At 35.4% G+C, this 25,087-nt stretch overlaps 4 protein-coding genes across 5 annotated transcripts; 1 reads left to right on the forward strand and 3 right to left on the reverse strand.

Annotated features, from left to right (window-relative positions):
- Nucleotides 1-53: 53 nt before the first annotated feature.
- Nucleotides 54-4,068, reverse strand: LOC132056178 (uncharacterized). The gene is made up of 4 exons (XM_059448260.1): nt 3,747-4,068; nt 3,581-3,663; nt 480-535; nt 54-383 (listed from the first exon to the last, which is right to left on the reverse strand). Exons 1-4 carry the CDS (start codon nt 3,916-3,918, stop codon nt 305-307), a joined length of 390 nt encoding a protein of 129 aa, XP_059304243.1. The 5' UTR covers nt 3,919-4,068; the 3' UTR covers nt 54-304.
- A 1,329-nt stretch (nt 4,069-5,397) lies between these two features.
- On the forward strand, nt 5,398-6,610 carry LOC132056181 (uncharacterized). Its single transcript, XM_059448263.1, has one exon. The coding sequence runs from the start codon at nt 5,435-5,437 to the stop codon at nt 6,482-6,484; it is 1,050 nt and encodes a 349-aa protein (XP_059304246.1). The 5' UTR covers nt 5,398-5,434; the 3' UTR covers nt 6,485-6,610.
- A 1,506-nt stretch (nt 6,611-8,116) lies between these two features.
- On the reverse strand, nt 8,117-10,787 carry LOC132056182 (large ribosomal subunit protein uL29c-like). Its single transcript, XM_059448264.1, has 2 exons — nt 10,421-10,787; nt 8,117-8,463 (listed from the first exon to the last, which is right to left on the reverse strand). Exons 1-2 carry the CDS (start codon nt 10,730-10,732, stop codon nt 8,290-8,292), a joined length of 486 nt encoding a protein of 161 aa, XP_059304247.1. The 5' UTR covers nt 10,733-10,787; the 3' UTR covers nt 8,117-8,289.
- A 625-nt stretch (nt 10,788-11,412) lies between these two features.
- On the reverse strand, nt 11,413-22,181 carry LOC132056179 (potassium channel SKOR-like). 2 transcript variants are annotated; one of them, XM_059448262.1, is made up of 14 exons: nt 21,863-22,181; nt 20,583-20,807; nt 20,428-20,491; nt 19,228-19,567; nt 17,402-17,697; nt 17,165-17,245; nt 16,285-16,383; nt 15,719-15,943; nt 15,325-15,513; nt 14,499-14,574; nt 14,083-14,377; nt 13,355-13,476; nt 12,976-12,983; nt 11,413-11,880 (listed from the first exon to the last, which is right to left on the reverse strand). In XM_059448262.1, the coding sequence occupies exons 1-14, from the start codon at nt 22,111-22,113 to the stop codon at nt 11,629-11,631; spliced, it is 2,523 nt and encodes an 840-aa protein (XP_059304245.1). In that variant the 5' UTR covers nt 22,114-22,181; the 3' UTR covers nt 11,413-11,628. The 2 variants fall into 2 exon arrangements, with proteins under 2 accessions (XP_059304245.1, XP_059304244.1); XM_059448261.1 differs by lacking the exon at nt 12,976-12,983 and having other exon boundaries at nt 11,850-11,880.
- Nucleotides 22,182-25,087: the final 2,906 nt, after the last annotated feature.

A 25,087-nucleotide genomic window follows, 5' to 3' on the forward strand; every position in this document is an offset into this window, starting at 1 on the left:
AAACGTGGCATTACTCGAGTATTACGGAATGTAATTATAGGAGAAGATAGAAGTTGATAGCACTTGAATGTATATAGGTGATTTTGGTAGCAACCAATTACATTTATGTTTCCAAATAAAAAGAACCACCTCGTGGAGGAGGAAGACACGAAAATCTAACAAAAGCATGCCATTAGATGGCAGTAACAAAGCGAAACACAAAATTCATATCACATTACAAAGTCTTAAAAGGGTCACTAGGCACCGTTTCAGCTACGCTACAACTAGATCTCAAATTCTAGTGGAAGAGCAGCAGCCTAAAGACCTACTCATCTTTGAGTCTCTTTTCCACCTCCTCAATACTCTGAATCTCCTTGTAGTACTTGCAGACACGATAGATACACCTATACAAAATAAAGGCACTTTGTTTATGAACTGAAAAAATAGATAGCCCGAATTAGCATCAAAATACAGGGTAACAAGGGATTTCGCATATGTACCAGTACAGAAGGCATGCTGCTACACACAGAATAGCATTTCTTTGAGCCTTGTAGATCTGCATAAAATTAGGGGAAACCGAAGAAGTTACACAGCCAGATCATAACAGTGGATGCTTTTGTTGTCTCTGAGCTGCTATATCGTTTCACATAAGGAAAAAACACAAGGGGACAAGTGCAAGTGTGCAACATGCTTCTTATGTTGTGATGTCAGTACATTCAAGCTATTTAGCTATTTGGTGAAAGGGATAGTTGGAAAAATGTCTCTCAGAACCAATCTATGAGAGCAAAAGTGAAAACCAAAATGACATTCCACAGGCTGTGGTTTCTCGTATATCTGAACTCGGATGCAGTTTGTTGGTACCGGGTTTCATATGAAACCAACACTTTCGGTGCGAGGTATAAATTCATACATAAAAATTCACTAAAATTTGCAATATATAGCAGATACGATGTACCCATAACATTAAAAATATAATCGATTCAATGCTAAGGTTGAACCAATAGAGCTTAAATCCCGGTTCCGTCTCTATCTTGAACTTGATATTTTGAAAGATCAGGTAGATTATATTGCTAGGGTTGAACTCAGTCTTTGGATTCAGATCCACTGAAGTATTTCAAATGCATTTGACCCATGATGCAGACAGATGAAATAAAAAGTGATGTCAAACAGTAATAAATTAGCAAGCCTGTCATCAAATGAGCTGTTTCCCACAATGATGCCCAACCCATCCCGTATATTTACATGAAACTGTTGCTCAGTCCGTATATTTACATACAACAACATACCCAGTGTAATCCCACAAGTGGGGTCTAGTCTAGCCATCTAGGGAGGGTGGTGTGTACGTAGACCTTGCCCCAACCTTGAATCCGTATATTTACATATAAATAAAAAAAAAGAGAGAGAAAGAGAGAAGCTGCCCCTGAAACAACCATGATATTTCATCCTTGGACTAACCATTGAGTTAATGTTTGTGTATGAGTCTTCTCAACAATAAAAAAATAGACAACAGTGGCAAAAAAGGTAAACTGTAAGCAGCATGTTTTTGAAAAAGCACAAAGTATTGCCCTATTGGTTCAAACTCACACGTTAAGAAGTAGAAAAGGGAACCAAAGAAAAGGTAAAAAGAAATATGAAACAATGAACAAACATCCATCCAAACAAAGCGCTTCATTGACCTTTAAGTTAAAAGTTTCATTCTGCCTAGATGCATTTACACGTAGATATCAAATTGATAAACAATTTAAACACTTCCCTTAATTGGAAAGGAACAGTGACAACAAATTATGGTTTTTCCCCTCATTTCCTTCAATTTAGTCCGCAGTGAACCAAATTTTCTATTTTTCAAAAATATGAAAATTCCTTTCCCCAATTGGCTCATATTTTCATCATCTCTTGATCTCACACATATTGCTCCTATTTTTGTGTCACCGTAGTTGGCACTAGCACAATCCCTAATAAGTCTATGTGAAAACATGAAGAAGACACCCTAAGTTACTTTCCCTTCAACGCCACTTGTTATATAGATTAACTAAAGCTACCAAAAAACCAATTTTACATATTACCTTAGTTTATCATTTTTCCACTCTTTCTACTAATTCATCATATCGGTGTCAATGTGACGAATGTTGGTATACTGGAGTGGGATATGCATTGTATTTGGTTGAAGTAATGTGGATGTTTCAACTTCTACCTACCATGCAGAGCTAGAAGTAGTAGTCGATTCCAATTTGAAGAAGAACATTTTGGACGAGTCAATTTAGATGAAAAATCACCGACTCATTGTTTTCTTCTTTAATATTAAATCAACAACTATCCTCCGACCTAAAAAGGTATTCTCTCTTTACGTAATGAGGTTGATAGTCAAATATCATGCATAAAATTCATTATATTACCTATAACCTAACATCCATCTCCAACAATTTGTCCATACTCTTTATCATAAATCTAAGGTCCTTGGAAAAATTAGACACCTCAACGAAAACCAAATGTCTGACAAACATATCCAAGTCCAGGAAACATAGGTTATCAAGCAACGTCAGCATAATTCTATATCTCTATCCAAGTCTAGAAAAATTAAATGATAGTCAATTGGAGTGAAACTTGGCCAGGGGTGGACCTAGCCTATAAGATATCAGTTCACGTTAACCCAGTAACTTATGTTCAAACTCTCTATTTGTATCAAGAAATCTATAGAATATTTATAAATATTTGACAGTGAACCCAATTATTATTGTATATTAACTTGAGGTCGTTATAGGAACCCATAAACTTCAAATCCTGATCCACGTCTGATTACTTGGCCTTGTCAACCAATCTATCGACCCCATGAATAAAAACAAAAGTGTAAGGGCTTGGAGAAAATAGAAAGGAGTGTAAAACAGCACACATTAATCAAAAGGAGGATGGAAGAGCTAGATAATTCCATGGCGTAATCCCTCGAGGTTTCTTCAGTAAACAATAAGAGTGCAAGGATCACAACAACATACCCAGTGTAAAGTGGGGTCTAGGGAGGGTAGAGTGTACGTAGACCTTACCCCTACCTTGAGAGGTAGAGAAACTGTTTCCAATAGACCCTCGGCTCAAAGGACAAGCATATCAAAGCAGTACGGAAAACAAATAACGGAAGTAAAAAAACCACGACTAAGAGAGCAAGGATCACATATTGAGAATTCCGCAATTTCTAGGTCTAAGTAATTCTCTTTCACGTTTTGGGGATTTTAAAAAGAACAAGGCAGCCCCTTTTCCAACCGGCAGCTTACAAAATTAGAAAACAGAAACGCAATCAACTCGTTTATGAGTGCTAAAATCATATCTACTACACCTAAATAATTTTCGCGTTTAGTTTAATCTATATTCTATACGCAACCTGTAAAAATCAGCGCTTAAGGGCTCATTTGGTTGGAGAACAACTTATCCGGGAATTAGTTATATTGTTATCCCAACCTCAGTGTGGGATAAAAAAAACACTACAATCCCGGGATTTCACCCCAACCAAACGTGGGATAAACTCATCCCAAATTTAATCCCGGATTAACTATCCCTTGTACCAAACGAGCCCTAAAAGTTCAACAAATAATAGAAACAAAGAAAAAAAAATTACCGATCTCTCGTAGCGGTCTCTCTCAGCAGCAGTACAGATCTCACCAGTGCACATCAAGCGATGCTCATTCTTCCAATATATATCTAAACCAAAAACAAAACAACAAATTTACAGATAAGATCCAAACAGAAAACAAAGAAAAGGGTAGAATAGTAATTATATTTACCGAGGAGCTGAAAACCGGCAAAGGGAATAATGAAAAGAGAAGGTTGAAGGGTGAGTGAAATTAATGAAACGACACGAGATTTGATTGCTTTTGGTGATGGTAATGTCAGCAGAATTGCTACGGCTGCCTCTACTGCCACCACGTAGGACAGTATCATCCATTGTAATGCCATTTGCTCTGAATTCTTTGTTGCCTGTGAAATTATTTGTGATTTCACACACAACCGTATTTGTTTACTTGACAAGGTTGAACAAGTTTTTCAATTTCTCATCAACGTTGTTACTGGGAAATTACTGAAATGTCCTCTTGATTATCTTACTTTTGGGGTTATTTGTAATTTTGAGAAAGGTAGGCTAGTAGAATTTAACGAGCACGCCGAAAATAGACAGAGTAGTTGAAGTTTTAATTGAAAAGTCTTTCTTTGTAGCGGCACCTGGCAATTTCTTTTCTTTTATTTACTCAAAAAAAGATGCTTGAAATCTGAGTGTTTTATTTGAGTTTTTTTTTCTTTTCAATCTCCTCTATTCTATGCATTTTCCTGATAATATTTTATATTTTCAAAATTTCATCTTTTGCGTGTATTTTTTCATATAGTATAAGCTTTTATCCTAGTAAAAATGGAAAAGCAGTCTTAATTTACGAGCCACTTTTAATGAAGTTGCTCCTTGGTTCCTACATCCAGATGTCAGAATCAAAATAATTGCAAAATGCATGTACTTCCTCAGTTTTTAAATAAATGATATTTTAGATTTTTTTTTATTTCAAAATAAGTAACACTTTAATTTTAAGAAGAAATTGATCTTATTCTTTCAAAATAATTCTTATTTACATAATTAAAAATCACTAAGTAATTTTTTTTTAGACATTTAATTAGGAGTAAGTTAGTAAAAACACTCCTAATTTTTTAGGAGTGAACAATTTCTTAAAGAGTGTGTATAAACTAAAAAAGCCCAGTCATTATGAAACGGACGGAGCATTTGGATTTTCCAATTATGGAGCTAGAGTCCATTATCTTTTCAGAAAATTATAGGCTTAAACCTCCTGATTGTTTCTTTACATAAACACTACCATTTGTTTTCATAGCCTGTTATTCTTTATTTATTTATTTTTTATAACAAGAGATCCCCAAGGGACCAATGACGGAGCTAGCGGGAAAAAAGGGTTCATTGTTAGAAATCACATCGCATTTTTATGATCAAATATTTCTTTTATGGACATATTATAGATGATAAACCCTCTTGGTAAAATGCGGTTGATCAAGAGTAGCAATTGCTTAATCTCCTGGTGATGTGTCGTAAATTTGTGTCTTAACAGAACGCTTACTCTTGGTCATGCGAATGTTGCATCAAATTAAGGCGCCTTACATAATAGTTATGTCACTAGTAAAATTTTCAATGATCATGTTCTTGGCCGATAAATTAAAGAACATCCAGGACACTGAAAATAAGTAAACCAGGCTATAGAATTAGTCAAAGAAGATCATTCAATGCAATTTGCATCACTACACATCCAAATCAGTGAAAGAACCATGCTGGACATTGACTTGCAAAAGTCAACAAGCCTGTCTTCTGCTTCTCATTCATCCCCTCAACGCCTCTCTCTCATTGCATTAATTACAAATTGCATCACAAACAATATAAGTAACTATATAAAGAGGAGAAGAGAAGGGAAAATAGGAAAAGAGGTTAATGGGGAGGTTGAAGTTGAACAGTGATCCAAGTCCAAGACTCAAGCACTTCAGTCATCCACATGACTTAGAGCTATGCAACCAACTCAAGAATCCCACACCTTGTTCAGGATGCAAACTCCCACCATTAAACCAAATGTACACATGCAAGCCTTGCAACTTTACTCTCCATTTGAGCTGCACTCAGTTCCCAGAGATGATAAATCACCCCTCACATCCAGACCACCATCTAGCTCTCCTTCCGACATCTAAGTACCCCGGTGGCCTTTTCAATTGTGACGCCTGCAACCACCGTGGAGATGGCTTCAGCTACCACTGCAGCGACTGCGAATATGATCTCCATGTGACCTGTGCATCAAAACCCCTCAAAATCACACATCATTTGCATCAATGCCAGCTGGAACTCACCTTCAGGAATCCTTATGCTGATGCCACAGGCTTCTCTTGTGATGTATGCCACAAGATTGGAGTCAAGCAGTGGCTTTATAGATGCGGCACTTGCGACTTTGATGTTCATTTGGATTGTTCAAATTCTGCACCGATATCAGCAGTTCAAGGGCCAACTATCCTCCAGCACCACCATTCATTCCCTGGGGCAAATACTTCACATAACCAGTTCCAGCAGCCTCCTATGGCGGCAGAAATAAGGCATAACCAGTTTGTGCATAGTGCAACGGGCAACCAGCTCCCACAGACTCCCATATTATCAGGACAAGCGATGCCAAATCAGTATATCCAGGTCAGTCTGGGTACAGCTCAAGCAAGGCCAAACCTATTATTCCATAGTGCGAGTACAGGTTCAACAATCCCTCAGCACCAATCCTTGCAACCTCCTCTAATTCAAGGACCAGTGGGGACTGATATATACATGCAGCCTCCTGGGACAGACAATGATTTGATGAATGCTGCAGTTCAAGGACTCGTGGAAGGTGCAGCTCAGCAGGTTGGTCAAACTATCATGCAGGGGTTCATAGGTGGTGGTAACAACAGTGATGGCAATGAAGGGTCTTCAATTCTGAGAAGCGTTTTTGGTGACTTATCGCAGAACTAGATTATTTTATCTTTTCCATTTCAATTTTATCATCAGTTAATGTAAAATAGGCACAACTTCTGGTTAACATAGTATCTTGGTAAACACCACACTATTTTCTGTTATAGATGCTTGGATATTTCCACATACTTATGCTTTAAGACTTGCCCTAATCATAAGCCACAATGCAATACCCAAAATATCTTGATAAATGCTATAATTTAATATTTAATTGTTGAGGTTTCTTGTTCAAAATTCACAATTAGGTTCTGATTATCAAGAACTTGGGAATGTGCCAATGTGCCAGGTCCACCACCTTGCTCTTGGTGAGATGACCCTAACCTACCATCTCTCAACGCCCTACTACTCAGGCGTTGGAGTTTCAGTGGTTGAAGATTTGACTTTATTTTATCTTATTATTATTCTGTGGTAGCTACTGCTCTTTTTCAGACGGCTTTATCATGGCTTTTTCGCTTTCGTTATTTTCATTTTCATATTGCTTAGAATTGCTTGTCCTTATCTGACTATTTTTGCCATGCTTTCTCTTGAGCCGAGGTTCTTTCGGAAACAGCCTCCCTACCTTCCAAGGTAGGGGTAAGGTCTGCGTACACTTTACCCTCCCCAGACCCCACATTGTGGGATTTCACCGGGTATGTTTTTGTTGTTGTAAGATTTGACTTTATTAAGGATAAACATCATCAAATTCATGTTTCTGCATGAAGAGGTTGTCAGCATGCCAACAAACACCACCACGTTCTGCATGGTATTAAATGGTTTCACACATTTCAGCGATTAGTTTATGGATATCGCATTAAAGAGAAGCATTGGCACGGCAGCAAATTCAGCCAACTCAGCTGCCAAATGTCGGATAACCAAAGAAGGGACAAAGGGTGTTCATTAGTTACCGACACGTTTGGGACAAAGGGTGTTCATCAGTCCCGGAAGTAGCTATATTATATCTAACTAAAATGAGATCGAGACTATAAACCCTTAATGAAAAGCATCCTATTCAATACTTATCACAAAACATAATGAAAAGCATCTTATCTGCATATCAACTGGCAAAGGACAACAATGAAACTTATACCAGAACTACAAATCAATGTATGGGAACAATAACACTCGGGAAACAGGATATATCCCTGTCTCTTTCCATAATTGAAAAAAACATTTCCATCACCCTCAAAAGTAGCCTCAATTATTATTATCAATATGCATCTAAAATATACAGCAGCCTTCTAGTTTTAGGTACAGGGTCTCAGTCCTCCAGCAAAATTTAAATTTCATTACCTTCTTTGGAATTTACCGTTTGCTCAACTCTAAAGGAAAAGCACTCACATGAGCCACCCATGAAAATTTTAGTTACCAAGTTAAATCAAGCTTGAAAGGAAAAAAATTTGAAAAATTAGTCTATTCCAACGACGACAACAACAGTCTTCTTTGCTAACCTTGTGGTTTGACCATATTATTCATCGTTGAGGAGTAAAAGGTATTCAATCTATTGAGGGGTGACTATACTGTTCATCTAAAATTTGACTATATTGTCTGGTAGCATGTAACTAGAAATTCAGGAAAAGATTCAAGACATTAGTTACTATATCAAATACAAAAATAGGATTTACCATCCCACCACAATTTTAACTGGAAGAGAAATGGCACCATACTTGGGGATTAAAATTACATGCTAAGAATGATAATCAACAAAATAAATGGTCTGATACAAAAAAAGAATCAACAGAAGTTTTACATTCTAACCTAATTGGAACACCTAATGAGAAAAGAAGATAGATGAAAATATAACAATTACCAATTAAAAGGCTCTAAAATCAGGCAGATTCCTTAGCTTCTTCAGATGCCTCTTCCTCTCGCAATTTCAACAAAGAAGGAGGTGGTCTAGGAACAATGCTTTTCTTCCATTTCCGATCAAGCTTCCTAGATATCCTTTTGTTAATTCCTTCTTCCAGCTCACGCTCCCGTTTAACAGTAAGCATTCGAGCAATCTAATAGATTAGAAATCCAGAGCACCAGAAACAAAACTAAATCAGATTCAGAAGTTAAACATCAGAAAAGGTAATTGTAAATACCAAAATCTAAGGCATTGGAAATGAACATGACTGAAAATTCAGGAAAGGAATGTAACATAAGCAGTGGAAACGGGGGAAAATGATGGAAGACTAAGCAGCCATTATTTTGGTTCCGAAACCAAAAATGTGAGGCCAACCATAACTGCTAGAGTCCAACCAAAAAATGTACCCCCTTTTACAAGTAACAAAAACAAACAGTTATTGTCAACCAGCAGCAATGTTAATCTCTTATGTACAAGGAGGTGATTTCCCTCTATTCATTATGACGAGAAATCACTGCTATTCATCTTAGGACCTCAGGGGTGTTATGCCGAGAACAAGAGTCTTGCAAACACAAGGATTGGATAATTGGTGCACATTAAACTTCAAATTAGGGAAAAAATACAAGACAATTAACATCAAAATAAAAAAATAAAAAACTTTTCAAACAGCATTGAGACGTCTTAAGCTGCTCAAGTTGTTGATACTGAAATTTGATTGAATCTACTACATTCAAAGATTTTGATGATCTCTCATGTAAAAAAATGAGTTCACTTTTTCAGTTCATTGACTGCAGCTCACCACTTTTTCAGTTCATTGACTGCAGCTCACCTTCATTATAGTTTAGAATAGGAAACTATGCACATGCTCACTTCTGCAATGAGCGGTACACTTGTATTACTTATTACTCTCAGAGTAAAAACCTAGGAATCAACTCAGAAACCTTGTTCTGAAAACCTGTCCCTCGTCGAGTTTGGGACTAAGGAATGGTTGGGACAACGTACACACCATGTTCACACCTTGGGTATCCACGCAACAAATTAAAGGCTAATGAAACATCTTAAGAAGGACCAACAACATTTCTCAAATTAGTTCAACATTTAAAGAAAAATTGCTGCAAATTCCATCAACAGCCTCAATAATTGCTGCAAGGAACAAGTTATTAGCTATGTTCTCTACGGAACTACGACCCCGTATGCTTGATAATTAGTTAAGCATGAGTCTACCATGTAGAAGAAACTCCTCAGACATATAAGGATTCTCTCTTCAGTGCAAAGTGATCCCAAAATTTTGGCACTGCTTTATGCCTTTGTCCAACTTTTCTCCAACTTTCACTCAAACATGTACCAACATTAACTAATGCTAATAATGTGACATCAAAATTCGTAAAGAGATGCCAGACTACAGATTCCACTACTACTATCACTTAAAAGTGACATTTGCCAACTCAAAGCACCAATTTATGTGCACCAACAACTTGTATAGTACTCCCTCCGTTTCAATTTATTTGTCTTATTTTCCCTTTTAGTCTGTTAAAAAAGCAATGTCACTTTCTATATTTAGTTGGTGTAACTCTTTACACCTAGTATCATTCATGCCATATTTAAGATCACAAAATTCAAAGGGCATTTTAGTACATTACACACATCTTTAGTTTAAGACCACAAGATTCAAACTTTTTTATTTTCTTAAACTCCATGCCAAATCAAACTAACACAGACAAATTGAAACACAGGGAGTAGTAGATATGCAAAAACCAAAATTACATACAAAATTTCAGGCAATCATTTTCCCCAATGGAGCTAATAAGTACTCCCTCCGTCCCATATTAGTTGTCCACATTACTATAAATATACGTCCCAAAATACTTATCCATTTACAAGATAGAATTAATTAAATTTTTCCTACTTTGCCCTTAATATTATTTGTTTCTTAAAGTAATCAATATTGATTAGAGTGCAATTAACTGGAGAGAGATATGGGTAATGTGGTAAAAATACACATTTATTTATGAGTTGTTAAAAGGGCGTGTAAAGGGGAAAGTGGACAAGTAACATGGGACGGAGGGAGTAAAACAAAGGGTAAAAACAGAAAGGAGAGAGTAAAAGAGTACCCTTTTGCGCATGCGAAGAAACTCGCTAGACTTAAATTCATTACGAGCTGATCTTTGAAGACGAAGCATGAATAGCTCTCCTTTGAGGTCTACAATCTCTTCTTGAAGTTCCTCGGTTGTTTTGGTTCGAATTTCTTTCAATTCTTCTTCTTTCTTTGCCATTTTCACTACCATTGATGAAGAAGAATGAATGGTTCGTGGATGAGCTGGACAGACTTGTGCAATTCGAATGCCATGGAAGGAGGATTTAGAGAGGTTAATCTTGGAAGTAAAAGTGACACTTGAAGGAGTGGCAATGGAGAGGCTTATCATCCTTTCTGATGTTCTTGCTGCTCCTGGATAAGAGGGGAGTCTTTTTCTTCATGTTTTGATGGCTATGTTTTATTTTATTTTTCATTTTAGTAGTAAAGGCCCAAAGAAAATGTTTTTAATTTCGACTGGGCCTACTGCAGGGCCTGGTTTGTCCAACTTTGACCCGAAATGACACTCTTCTTGGATAAATTCACAAATACACATTTTGAAGCCCCCTGTAATTAAAAATAATCACTGTCCTGTAGTTTGTAATTTTACAGTTGAAGACATTATCATGAAGTTTCACTTGTGAAATTTAAAACTACATAGCAGTGAGTATTTTTCAAAGACCGGATTGAAAAGTGGCCAGTGGAAGCTATTTCTACATTTGTTTAATCAATCCAACATTTGAACTCGAAACAGTGGATTTGCGTGTATATCCAACATTTGAACTCGAAACAGAGGATTTGCATGTATCCAATTCCAGCACTTGTGAACTAATCTGCTTGTGATTGCTATATTCAACACGATAGTACTTGTGAACATTTAAATACTTCTAGTCTATGTTAAGGACTTAAATTAATTTTATAAGATAAAAGTGTTGAACTTTTAGTTGAGGTGATCACACAATTAATATAATATTATAGAGATCCCAACGTCAAGGTCAACCACCATACATCAACAGATATATACATGAGATGATAGCCAGGGTCCATGTGCTCTCCTCAACCGTAACTGCTATTCATGCTGCTTTTAAATCACAGTGATGAAGTTTATAGCATGTTGTTATGAGAAAGCTCCAATATTAGGTTTCAATACTGCATAATCTATTCAGCTATTACGTATTACAACTATATTGGTTTGTTTCCTTTATCTAAGATCTCAGAGGAAATCACAATATGTTGAATACTACTGTTTTAAGAACTTAATGTGCTTTCACTAACTAGAAACAGCTTTTGACCATCAGAGATCATGTTTGTGCCCAGAATCTTGGCTCCATTTTCTGACACTACACAATTTGCTGATGAAACTCTTAACTGCTCCTTTCCTGCGTTAATGAGCTCATCAAGGCTTTGAGGTACCCATAGAACGACTCCTCTTCTTCTCTCCTCTTTGAGATCCCTAGGTTCTGAAGTGAATACTATGCATCTAACTCGCTGCAACTTCATCTATCATGCCAATAAACATTGGTTAGCTCAGGTTATTCTTGAGAGGAAAAAGAATAATTGAAGACTTGGAACAGAAAGAGAACAGACCATACAAACTAGAGTTCCTTATCAATAAGATGTTCAAATAGTAGATTCATGTTTTCCCTCCAATGCTCTTATTTGAATACCAAAAACCGACCTTATTTATAGAATAGAATGAAAGTCAAAACTAGAAACAAAGCGAAAAAATACGACTGATCTGACAAGGAAACCCTTTAATTTCTATCATCCAATTTCTGGAATGGAAACCTAAGCCCAAGGAATTGGTTGAATGTTACACGTGAGATGTCAATCAAAAAAATTCTATGATATAAGAGAGACGGGATAAAAAAACAGTACAAGGGCTGAGTTGAGACTTTTGAATAGTTTAAGTGTCTCTGGCATTAGTGGGAGAAAATAAATATTTTGCATTGCTTTACTTAGTCATACTTTCTCCAAGATATGATACAATGGTCTTATTTTGGTTAGCAGCTTGTTTGTTCCTGTAAATCATTTTTTGAACCAACAAATAAAGAACCAGGATAGCCCGATGCCGATAACTCAGGTAGTTTCCCAATCAACCTTCCAATCTGGCAGCATGGTTTTTATGCATGCAACCAAAATCATTTTATATCTTTTTCAGACGGTCACTTGTAGAAAATCAGTTTCAGAATATGTCAATTGACATCAGTAATTTGTTCAATACTTTTACTAGTAAAAGCAAGGGCTTCTTTATTCTTTGAAATCAAAATAATGATCGTATCAAAATAAATGATCCTTTGCTGGGAAAAACGCAGCAAATCATTTCAAAACTTGAGTTATCATCATCTTTTGAGATTTAAACTATGCAATCACCGTGGAATATATGTTTGAGGATTCATACACTTATTTCTATTCTTTTGAATTGTGTGTGAAGATAAAAAACCTAACTCAAGGGTTGCGTGGGGGAATCTGTCTATAAGTTGAAAAAGAAGGCAAACCTCTGTAAGAGTTAAAAAGAGCTGTTGTAAAGTAATTTTGGTCTGATCCACTGCTGACGAGTTAAATGATTAAGGAAGAAGTTCAAAATCTTCGAGCAGGAGACTCTAGGTGGTCAATGTAGCTCACATGGAATGTGAATTTCCCTAAATCACTGCATTCCATCATTTAATTTCTCTTAACACTTTTCTTGCTTTATTTTTTTCTGCTGAATTGAGGACCTTAACTCTGGTCTCTGATATTCGAATGCTCTGATGTTTTAAGAACTAATCTGATACTGGAACACTTGAGTGGTTTGATCTAGTAGATGTTTTGTTTCTGGTTGTTGCTTTATTACTCATTGTGTGAGTTCTTGAAAAGGCGTTATCTAATTAGGGAATTTTTTTTGCAAAATGTCTATATCAACCTATTTCATCACCCTCTCTAGTTGGCTGTCCATCTATAAGATATAGGGAGAAGATTTTAGTTGTAATGTTACCTTGACTTTTGCCAAAGCTCATAGAAAATTCTGATAATTGACTACCCTTTGCATCTTCCAGTAGCTTAATAAGATTCTTGCTTCCACCTACTCGAGCTTCATCAAGTGGACTTTTTCCCCACCTGCAAAGATGTGTGCAGATAACAATTTTGAGCGTTCAAGAAGGTAATACTATGCTATATTTGTATCTAAATCCTTTGTAATCAAATGCCTTTAAAAGTCATGATACGATAAGGAAAAGTATTTTAAAAAGCTAAATAGTAGTTCATGCAATTCTTGGTGAAAGTTTACAAAATAGGGCAACATTTATTGCAGAACTCCTTATTAAGACCATTCACTTGTAAAGATCCTCAGTTCACAAAGTAAATTTGTTTGCGCTGTAACAGAGAAACAAGCAACCATTTCACACATGAAACAGAAATTCGATCACAAAATAACTTTCTTAAAGTAAAGCAGAAGCAGGTGTAAGTGCATATTTAAGACTGATCTGCTTATAATGCAGCATTTAGTCATGAAAAGCACGTCAGGTGGCCATGAAAAAAAAAAAAAAAAAAAGCTACAAATACATGAATACTTATGCATGTTAGAGGACAGATGTACAATAGACATAGTGCAGTGCTCATACTCATTAAACTCGATCACATTTGATTGCAAGCAAGACTCAGAGAGGATAATACACCTGCTTCTCTTCTTTTACTTAGATAAGTGAATTAAATTCCTACAAGTACCTGTCCACCACGAAGACACTAGCCCCAGCTTCTAACAGTAATACTGAAATTGGATACAACCCTTCTGATGCAGCAAGGTGAAGCGGTGTTCGGGAGTCATAATTTTTGGAGTTAGGATTGATGCCGTTGGCCAAAAGTCTTCTCAAATACTCTAAATCTCTTTTTGCAACCGCCTCACAAAGGTAAGTCCCGTCATTATCTATACCTAGTAGTGCCCCTGCTTCCACCAGCAAAGAAGCCACATGATCATGGCCATTCTTGACCGCTTCAAGCAATGGAGTGTAGCCAAAGTTATCTGTTAAGAGAAGGTTCTGTGAGAAATTCTTTTTTGGGGAGAGAATTAAGAATCAATGAGAAATAAATTGAAGAATTCAAGAGATGACCCAGGTAAACATGAAACAGGAAAAATAAGTTACCTCTAGCATTAATCTCCACTCCTCTTTGGATAAGGAAAACTGTAATATCTCCATGTCCTTTGGATGCAGCAAGATGCTGTGTTTACACCACACCAAGTAAGACTTCATCACCACCTTTTTGACTAAAGAAATGAAACTAAATCCAGCACCTTCTTAGATAAGGAAAGAAAACGGTATCAATAAAGATACCCAATTCTGTTTGGATTTACTATAAGCAACTGTAGAGAAACATCTAAACTCAGTCTTACTTTGAGACTGTTCTACAGTTGTTGAATATGTTTTTTTGCATCTTTGGGGTCAAGTTGGACATGCCAAGAACAGTCAAGGAATTACTTATCTGTTGGAAAAGAGGAGTTATAGAAAAACGCAAACAGAAGATTTGGGAAAACATCCCAGGTTGCATTTGGTGGTCTGTTCGGAGAGAAGGGAATCAAAGTTGTCTTGTAGGCAAATGGGATCCAGATACGAGAATTATGTATAAATAAATTGTCTTTAGCATCTTGGTGTAAGATGGAAGATCTCTTTGAGTTAGACAGATCAATTAGCCTCAATAGAAAACAGAAACTTTAAAACTCCTCTTTGAAGCAAGTCGTCAAATATTGGAATATTTGTAAATATCCAATTATAAGAACAGTTGCTACATTAAAGCAGCAATAAAAGGAATATGGAGTATAAACTTGATATGCTTTTTTATAAATAACCTTGACACTGATAGTCGGTAGCTTGCTATAACGGAATCAAGCTACAAATAAATTAATGTGAGAGGAAACTCCAAGCAGAGATAGAACCTTTATCAACACAGTTTACATAAGCTAAAAATAGATACCAGAGGTGATCTTCCATCATAATCAGTTCGGTTAGGCTCTGCTCCTGCACCAATTAAACGACTTATTCGATACAAGTCTCCATCATGAGCAGCACAGTTCAACCTCATGGCCAGCTCAGATTCATTTTTTGCAATATTTAGTGTTATCGCTGACTCCAATATCTTATTCCGAAGAATTGACTCTCTTCCCTGAGAAATTCCAAATATCACATAAGATGAGAATGGCCCTTTCTGTATTTTCCAAATGTTCAAAATCACTAAGACGTATTCAGAAAAACTATTACCTGTCCAAACACGTGTGTCCAGTTAAGTTGCTTAATTTTTAACATAGCATTTGAAAATAAACAACAGAAATTTGGACGACAGTGAGAGATTAAAAACGAAATGACCGAACCTCAAGGAGGTTATTGATGATCACACGCCCATCAGAGAAGTATATTCCCAGAATCTCCAATAGATCTTGTTTATCAATTCGTAGAAGTCTAGATAGTTCAGAAACTTGAACTGTATAAGGGACTGGGATGTTGCATAGAACGGAAATTTCACCAACAGAGTTGTAAGTTTGAAGATCCAAGAGAGATTCTTCAGTTTCATTTTCTTCTGATTTTGTTAGTTCTTCCTGTAGACGATAAAAATATGAACAAACATTTTATAATTGATACCCTGTTAAGTTCTTTGACTACTGATCAAAGTCTTTAAGTAAAGTCTTTTCCTAGTCCAGTTCATATTGATTTTTATCATCAGTTTACAATTTAACTGATCTTATATATACAAAAATGAAACTAATCTCAGTATTTTTACGAGCCACTATACCGGATGACATAATAGCCATAACCTTGTAAGTGTAGTTTTCTACTATCATTCCCACACATTCACAAGGATAGCCCATTTCTCACGACCAAATGAAGGGGAGAGTTGGGCAATGACTGAGTAGTGGAGTTCAAAAGATGGAATTCATACCACTTTACCGTGACAGACAAAATACAGTTGATCTGCCATGCTACCCTGTTCCAAAATCACTTCCCCTGGAAGGAAAAATTCTTCATGTACTCTGATTGCCTACAAAAGGAAAAGATTTGGTGAGGATGTCTTCATTACTATAAACTTTACATTATAACAAATACTACTTATCAACTTCAATTTCGGGAATATTAGCAAACAACGGACAACCTAATTGACATAAACATTAATCATAAGAATTTGACTAGTCATTAACCAAATAAACACAACACTGTTGGCTGTCGTAATAGTTTGACGAAGGAAACATCAGACAAGTATCAAATTTGAAACAAGAATTTGAGGGCTTTAAGTAGAAATCATATAAAACTCTAAAAAGGAAAGATAAAGGTTCCTTAAAGATTTATGATGAGTTTGTGAAAAGGCGCTGCATTTAATTTCAAGTCATCTAGCTATTTACATGTCTGCTTCAAGATAAAAGGACATAAATATTCCACAACCACTATGAAATGGACTTGATATAGGATAAATTTATTTTTATTTACTCTCTTGTTGATAAAATGGGACACCTGATATAAGATGGTGCATTAGTAGTCTGGTAGAACAGTTGAGGTGCGTGTAAGCTGGCACGAACCAGGGTTTTAACAAAGAGGATCAATAGATTGAACAGCTCTTGGGATATAGGAGCATTTCCATTTGGACCAGGCAGATTGCCTCACATTACAAAAAGCTGCTTGATGAAATAAGCAGAAATTGTATAAGGAATTGACTCCGTATTTTTTCCTCAAAGATGCAAGAATAAGCCAACCAGAGACACACTTTTGTAAAGAAATGCAGAAACAAAATATTCTGAACTCTTTTTCTTGCGGTTAAGTGAACTTACAATCTGTTTCATAAATTCAGGCGAGCAACCTCTGAAAAGTGGGACTCCCCTGATGTATGGCTCGTATAATTTTCGCGAAATCTGCAAGAGGAACCAGTTAATGTGGTAACAGCACTCTAAATAATCATATTTCTACTTTTTACTTTCCTTTCCCTGATCTTTCCTTTTCCTTTGGTTACCGGGAACAAGGAGCAAGATATTATACAGACTAAAAAGATAAAATTCTTCTTCCAATACCTTAGCTCGAATTGAAACAGGAATATCCTGTAGAACAGACGATTCAGTATAACGGCTCTCATACTGTAATCTGACGTGATCTTTGATCTCTTTGCTTATGCTCTTCCCCAGCCTGTTTCGGTTCATATACTTTATAAGATCTGCCATTTTATCCCGAAACCTTTCAGTTTTGGATCCTTTTACAATTAATGCTGCCATGTTACCAAGCAGGTAGGCACCGAGAATCATGTCAAAAGAGACATAAATCATCACAAATATCATTTCCCTTACATTGACTGCATGAATTTCTCCATAACCTGTAGTATAAGAGGAGAATAAAATACATTATTCTCAGATCCAAATTTTGAGAAAAGTAACCTTTCAAAATTGTCCTTCAATTTCTGTGACTACCAGTTGTTTCTTTGCTTCTGTTATTGCATTATTTTGTTGTTGTTACTCTTCCTTTTTTCTGAATGTTGTGTAAAAGATCTCCCTATTATTTGCTATGTCTGCTTTACTTCTGTATTTTCTTTTTCAAACTGCTTTGATATGCGTTACTTGAGTCGAGCGTCTATCGGAAACAATCTCTCTACCTCCGCTAGGTAGGGATAAGGTCTGCGTACATTCTACCCTTCCCAGACCCCACCTATGGGATTACACTGGGTATGTTGTTGTTGTTGTTGTTGTTAACCTTTCCAAATTCATGCTGCTCTAAGAATCAACTAGAAGCTATTATCTATAAGGCAATAGTACCAAAACCAGATATTTTTCCTAAAATGTATGCCTTAGCTTTTGATGTAAAATGTCTAATGAAGGAGACATTTTTTCATTACATTAACAATCCGTTCCTACTTATAATTATTTGAGACTATTTTATAATGTTATCTTGGGTTATAAATCACAGACCAAAGAGGATTTGCATTATATCTTTCCTGTATATCTCACAGAAATTATTATTTTTACCAAAGAGTAAATTGGCTTGCCTTTCTGGAGATTTGTCTAGCATTTAGGACACCGTAAGAAGGAACAATGTGATGTTAGGAAATTCTAGGATCCAATCCCTTCAACAAAAAAGTCTTTCTACGAATAGCACCTTTACCAGCCTTAGAGCAGCATATAACAGAAAACCCAATAGTTCAGCTATATATGTTAGGCATGATGCTAAGATGTTAAGCTGAGTGGTAGAATATTCTAAAAGCTAAACTCTTTGTACTATCACTAGTGTGTTGCATTTTCAGTACATTTTGCCATGAGTAGGGGTAAGGTTTGCATACACTCTACCCGCCCTAGAACTCATGGGATTTCACTGGATATGTTGTTGTTGTTGTTGTTAATTCTATAGGTTATGGAAGAGTTAATAATTCACAGTTCTTAGCAATCGAAGTACAATCATTTCCAGTTGCATCTGAATATTTCCATATCTTTTACTGAATGAAAATTTGATACTGATCAGAACTATTGAAGCGTGGCTTCATGTCATAAATGGACTCCGCCAATAGAAATTACTTCAATTAGTTAGACCCAACTAATCTCAACTGTAATTCCTAATAAACTGAAAGATACGAAATTTAGCAGCATTGTTCCTTCAGTAAGTTTGCCAATTCTTCCTCTAATTTTCCTTTTGAGTGGAAAACAATAAGCAAGGAAGTAATGAAAAAATTCAGAAGATACACACTTGTGATTGAGATGAATCTAGAAGATTTCTACACTACTGCCAAGTGAAAAATAGAGTTAAATAAGAATGTTGTTTTAAACATTTTTATAAAAATGAATAGATGAAACTGGTCTTATAAAATCAACAACCTGATATATTTTGAACTTTGACATGAAAAAGAAAAATAGCTTACCAACAGTTGCCATTGTAACAATGGCAAAGTACAATGATGTGATATACCGAGTCCAGAGATCAATGTCTCGGAAATGTGCATAGCTATAGTCGCCCATCGTCAAACTTCCTATCCATGTATAACCTTCTTCCCATGGAGGCAATGTAGTAGCCAGATAGTAAAAGATGCAGGCAGCTGTGTGAGTGCTGTATAGTTCAACAACGAATAGCTTTATAATCCTTGTAAACAGATAATTCAGACGGATGTCTTTCTCCAACTTCTCAAAAAATTCTGTCACCCGAAGGGCTCGGCTCAGCCTAATCCATAGCATATACCTAACTGGCTCCTTTCTGCCACAAGCCTGACAAAAGAAAACAGAGTTAGCTTTTCATTTTATAGCCCATAAAAGCCAATTTATTTGCTATTGTCATCATGAGAAACTGACTAAATAGAGCTCATAACTGTCCTTAATCTAGCATAACTAGAATCAACGTTCAAGCTTCAAAGTCAGCGGATTCACCAGGATTTCAGTTGATCATCAAGGCTAAAACATTGACCTTTACAAACTTCTAGAGGATTATAGCACTTTACAAAAGAAGAAAAAAGATGAGAATGCAAAACTAACACACAAGTCCATAACGAAAGGGAGAATTCTACAGATTTGGTAGGTACACAGTCCTCAAACTCCAAATTACCACTTCTAACGGTCCTGAAAGGATTGTTCATGACACCATAAGTTAAATTTCCTAAACCGGAAGTTATAATTACAGCATCAGTGAAAGGAAGAATAATACTTTGAAAACAGAAACTAGCATGTGATCAGTTCATTTGTCTCAGAAAGAAAAGGAGACAAGGCAATCAATTTCTATCAAATCCAAAAATGAGATAACAATAACAAATAAAGAAGGTATCACAGTAATGAATTCATAACATATCATTATAACCTTGTATTTTTACCGGAGCGCATCTGTATTAAATAGCACAACTATAATATATCAATCAATTTATCAACTAAGCCTCAATGCCAAATAGTTGGGACCGGATGCATGAATTCTATGTCTTTATTTGTCTCCATTGAGGTGCAATTCATCATCGTTACACAAATATTAACACAGGTTCTCAACCTACCATAACTCTCCTCCTTTAGATGCTAGGATAGCAGTTATAAAAGGGGAAAAATTTTACCAAAGAGGGGGGGAAAAATAAAAGAAAGGGAAATACCTTGTATATAGCATCCCAGGGAAAGCAACCAAGCAAGTCCACTAGGAAACGAGATTTCAAGTAGCTATACAGATTGCTCAAGATCAGTAATTCGCCAAAAGCTGCATGAATATTAAGAAATGTTGGAATTGCGTAAAGTGAAAAAGGGTACTGACCGAATGGCAATGAGTTTACGATCGTAGACGATGCAGTAAGAATGGGCGTCTCGATAGGCAACGAAGAAGAGAACAACGATGTCGATGAGGAAAGCAATTTGGCCGGCTATGTCCAGAAGGAAGAGGTTTTCGGGGAGTCCTCTGAAAAACCCGAACTCCAGAGGAGTGAAGAAGGAAGAGTACACTGCCCATATCAGTATGAATTGCGTCCACACTAAGTACCACCTGCATCCAAATATTCTGCTTTATTACTATTACGAGTGGCCTTGTAGTTGCAGTATGCATGGGTGCTGAGGTAACTGCTGATTGTTTCCTTGCCGCCAAGGATTCAACAATATTACACTTAAGACACTCCATTTTAATCTTCCCTAATATCAAGATCCAATAATATATACGTACTACGTAGTATGTAATTAAAAATAAATTATCCTCTTTAGATTGTGTAATTGTTGTATAAAGGAAATTTAGCCTAGTGGTTAATGAGTTAGAAAACTACCGACTACACATATTAGGTTCAAATCTTAGCAATTTGATGAACAGAGTTGAAGTTATCTTATACATGTAATGAAGACCACACACACTTTTTAGTACTCCCCCCTCCCAGGTGTTTTACTTAGCAAAAAGTTTAAGAAATAAAAATTTGAAACTTGTGATCTAAAATTTGTGTGGCTAGAAATTATTTTATAAAATTAAATTGTTACTAAATATAAAAATATATCACTTTTTGTTTAGACCGACTAAAATAAAAAAAATTATCATATAAATTGAAACGGAGGAAATAGCATATACTATTGATTATATTGAAATTAATTATTAAACAAAGCATAGAAGCCACTTAATATTTGTTTATGATAATAATTTATTTGTTCAAATGTTAGATTATATGAAATAAAAAAGTATGGTTCTCAAACAAGACCTCGAGTTAGAATTCGGGTGATTGCGGAAGTTGAGAAAGGAGATTAATTATATAATATTCACGGTTCGTGTAAAGAATTTTTACACTATCAATTAACATACTATTATAGCATATATTCAATCAATATATTTTATAGTTATCAAAAAAAAATTATGGAGAACCATCTATTAATATTTTTTAGATTAATTGATAGTATAAAAATTTCTTAATAGTCGGTGAACACAAGTTAAACCCTTGAGAAAAAAAAAAACTTTATATAAATGGAAAAAAGCCAATTTGGCCATTGCTTATAAATAGTTGGCAAAGGTATATTTGGATTTTCCCCCCTTAAATAACCCCAAAGAGGACATATATAGTGACTGACCAATTATCAGGATGAATAACATATCCATAGCAGTGATCTCTACGTCCCCTGCTTGTAGTGCTCTCTCTCCCTTCTCCATTATTTCTAATTCTAACACTAACACTGGTGTCAAGACTAGAGTAGTTCCTCAACAGCTTGAACCGATTCTTCCAATTAGAGTCTTTATTTGAATTGGAAGTTTCTTGAAGATCCTCAACCTTATACTCTTCTTCTTCTGAATCTTCTCCTGATCTTCTTTCTCCTCTATCCATCTTTACTTCACCAAATATACTTTATTTATAAAATCCAACTAGTAATTCTTATTTTAAAATGTTGTAATCTTGGGACTGTCTTAATTCAGAAAGAAAAGAGCAAAATCTAGTTCTTGTCTTATAGAGTCAATTAATTAGTTACTGGTGCGGGATACCGTTGGACAGGATGAGGTGGTTAGAGAATATATAGCATTGGACGATGAATATAATCTCTAAATGTCAAGCCGAGAATCAATATGATTAAAGAGATAAGTTGGAGATAACACTGAATTTATGCTGCTACTTTATTGATTGATCATTTCATCTCCATTATTGGGTTAATAGTGTGACGTTTTATTATAGCAATTGAACATCACTTGTACGTACTGCAGTATCTCTTCACAAATGCGTCCGACTTTTCTTGAGCATCACACACCTCCTCGACATTAAAGCATATTTTTCGGCAAATTAATAAGGGATCAGGATTCCTTTGGTTTATTTAACTTTTTTGATTCGTTCTGTCTTTGACTTCATCAAATGTGTGGTTAATTATACTTATTTTTGTTAGGCTAAACGTTCCACAGATACTCTTAACATGATATAATATTGTCTGCTTTGAGTCAAGCCCGCATGATTTTCTCTAAAAGGTCTCATACCTTATAATAGCTCTTTTTTCTTTTCAGCTATCAATGTGATACTTTATTCTCACACCCAACAATCTTCCCCTCGAACTAAGTTTCACATGGCTCATTAAACTGTCTCCCTCGCACTAAGTTCTACATGGCTCATTACGCTGACCCATAGACGGGCAAAGAGATTAAGCCAGGCCCCACGCTACACTCTGTCATCTTCATACTCGCCGCAGGCGTTCTTAACACTTGATGATGTGATATTGTCCGCTTAGGACCAAGCCCGCACGATTTTTCCCAGAAGGCCTTACATCATTAATAGCAACAAGTTATAAAGTAACTCTTTTTTCTTTTCAGCTTCCAATGTGATACTTTATTCGCACACCCAACATTTTTTTTTACCAACAGTGAAATACCAACAAGATGCCATTAGGAGAGGAAGAATGATTGCGCATAGTTTTGCCCTCAACGATCAACTGCTTTAATCTTCCCTTCCATCTACAATGATAGATAGCCTAAAGTTCGTGTTGAAAATCTTACGGAAAATATTCGATCACGAATACTGTAGCGAATTCTTCAAAGCTTGAGGCATATCAATTAAGACACTCTCCTTAAGAATATTCACTCGGTGTGGGTGTACCCCAGGATTCAAGAAGCTCTTCTAATATAAAACTAGGAGCTAGAATATGATAAAAAATTTCCAAATGTAGATAACCCAGCACTAAAGAAAATAAGAAGAGTAAGGTATTTGGTTCTTTGTTTAACTCCCACTCTCTCGTTCTTTTCTCTGACTTAAGCAAAATAGTTGGACTACTTATTTTTAGGTAGAAGAACCAACCGAATCTGGAAAACGGGACCCCTTAATATAATAGATGATGAAATCCCGTGTTAGCACAGACTAACACAAAGAATAATATCACACTTTTTTTATTTTGTCTGTCTTAAAAAGAATAATATATTTTTATGTTTAGAAATCAGTTAACTTGAAATTTTCCCTTTTACCTTTAATGAAATGATTTTAAATCCACACAAATATCTATGATTTGTTTTAGACCGCAAGTTTCAAAGATCTTTTTTTTTTTTTAAACTTCGTGCCTAGTTAAATTATGTCACATAAATTAAGACAGAGAAAGTACTTTTTAGTAATCTAATTATGGAATTTTTATTATAGAAAGTATTATAATTCAATTAATTGAAAATATCAATAAATTATTTTACTTAGTCCGGTTCTCTCATATATGACTTTCATGGTTTGGTTCTCCAATTGAAAGATTTGAAATACACCTTCCCTTACCGAGTTTCATGTCATCATCTCTTTCTACTCGACAACACTGAAAAGCGCTTTCATGTGTTAGCATCTGTTGTAGTCTTAAATTTTAAGTATAGACCAACTTCATTATTTTAAGAAAATATATGTATACATTTCTTGACCGTTTGTATTTCGTCTTCTTGATGTTATTCCTCATTATTTGTGTGAGACGTATATGTCTAAACTTATACCCGAAGGTATAAGTTTTAAATGTTTTGGTTTCATGACTTCTTTAGCGGTTTTTGTGTTCAATTTAAATCGTTATCTCTTTTTCACGAATTTCTCTTCTTTAAATTTTCTCTAAACGTACCTTTACCATTTTCTGAACTTATTATCATTATTTAAATGTCCTATTTTTTTTATTTTTTTTTGTAATTGTCTCCTATTTTTTCACGTGGACCCTACCTTATTTTTTTTTTAATTTCTACTATTGTAGAAGAGTGGGGCTTACCTTAATTTTTTAATTTTTATTTTAACTATATTAGAAGAGTGGGTGGACGACGATCCAACCCACTCTTCTAATATAGTAGTTTTTAAGAAAATATGTGTATACGTTTCTTGACTGTTTATATTTCTTTTTCTTGATGTTATTCTTCATTATTGGTGTGAGAGTATGTGTCTAAACTTATACCCAAAGGTATAAGTTTTAAATCTTTTGGTTTTATTACTTCTTTAGCGGTTTTTGTGTTCAATTTAAATCTTTATTTCTTTTTTCATGAATTTCTCTTCTTTAAATTTTCTCTAAGCGTACATTTACCATTTTCTGAACTTATTATCATTATTTAAATGTTCTTTTTTTTTTTTTTTTGCAATTGTCTCCTACTTCTTCATGTGGATCGCATCTTAATTTTTTTATTTTATTTTAACAATATTAGAAGAGTAGGTGGACGACGATCCAACCCACTCTTCTAATATAGTAGAAGTGTTGAAAACGTTTATTCTTAAAGACATAATTAAAGTCATTTAAGACCTAAATAATAAAGGTCATTTAAGTCCTAGTTAAAACCTAAAGCCCGTTTGAATTGGCTTATAAGCTGGTCAAAACGGCTTGTAAGCC

The sequence above is a fragment of the Lycium ferocissimum genome, chromosome 5 (genome assembly GCF_029784015.1).
Source record: "Lycium ferocissimum isolate CSIRO_LF1 chromosome 5, AGI_CSIRO_Lferr_CH_V1, whole genome shotgun sequence".
In the NCBI taxonomy this organism is placed as follows: Eukaryota; Viridiplantae; Streptophyta; class Magnoliopsida; order Solanales; family Solanaceae; genus Lycium; species Lycium ferocissimum.

Coding starts and splice junctions, on each gene's coding strand:
- LOC132056179 (XM_059448262.1), bottom strand. CDS start 22,113: ATGGATAGAGGAGAAAGAAGATCAGGAGAAGATTCAGAAGAAGAAGAG. Junction 19,568..20,427: donor CCTGGGATGCTATATACAAG/GTATTTCCCTTT, acceptor TTCTTTTGTCAG/GCTTGTGGCAGAAAGGAGCC. Junction 14,575..15,324: donor ATGATGGAAGATCACCTCTG/GTATCTATTTTT, acceptor GTGTAAACACAG/CATCTTGCTGCATCCAAAGG.
- LOC132056181 (XM_059448263.1), top strand. CDS start 5,435: ATGGGGAGGTTGAAGTTGAACAGTGATCCAAGTCCAAGACTCAAGCAC.
- LOC132056178 (XM_059448260.1), bottom strand. CDS start 3,918: ATGGCATTACAATGGATGATACTGTCCTACGTGGTGGCAGTAGAGGCA. Junction 3,664..3,746: donor TGCCGGTTTTCAGCTCCTCG/GTAAATATAATT, acceptor TTTTTGGTTTAG/ATATATATTGGAAGAATGAG. Junction 384..479: donor GCAGCATGCCTTCTGTACTG/GTACATATGCGA, acceptor TATTTTGTATAG/GTGTATCTATCGTGTCTGCA.
- LOC132056182 (XM_059448264.1), bottom strand. CDS start 10,732: ATGATAAGCCTCTCCATTGCCACTCCTTCAAGTGTCACTTTTACTTCC. Junction 8,464..10,420: donor TTCTTCGCATGCGCAAAAGG/GTACTCTTTTAC, acceptor CTAATCTATTAG/ATTGCTCGAATGCTTACTGT.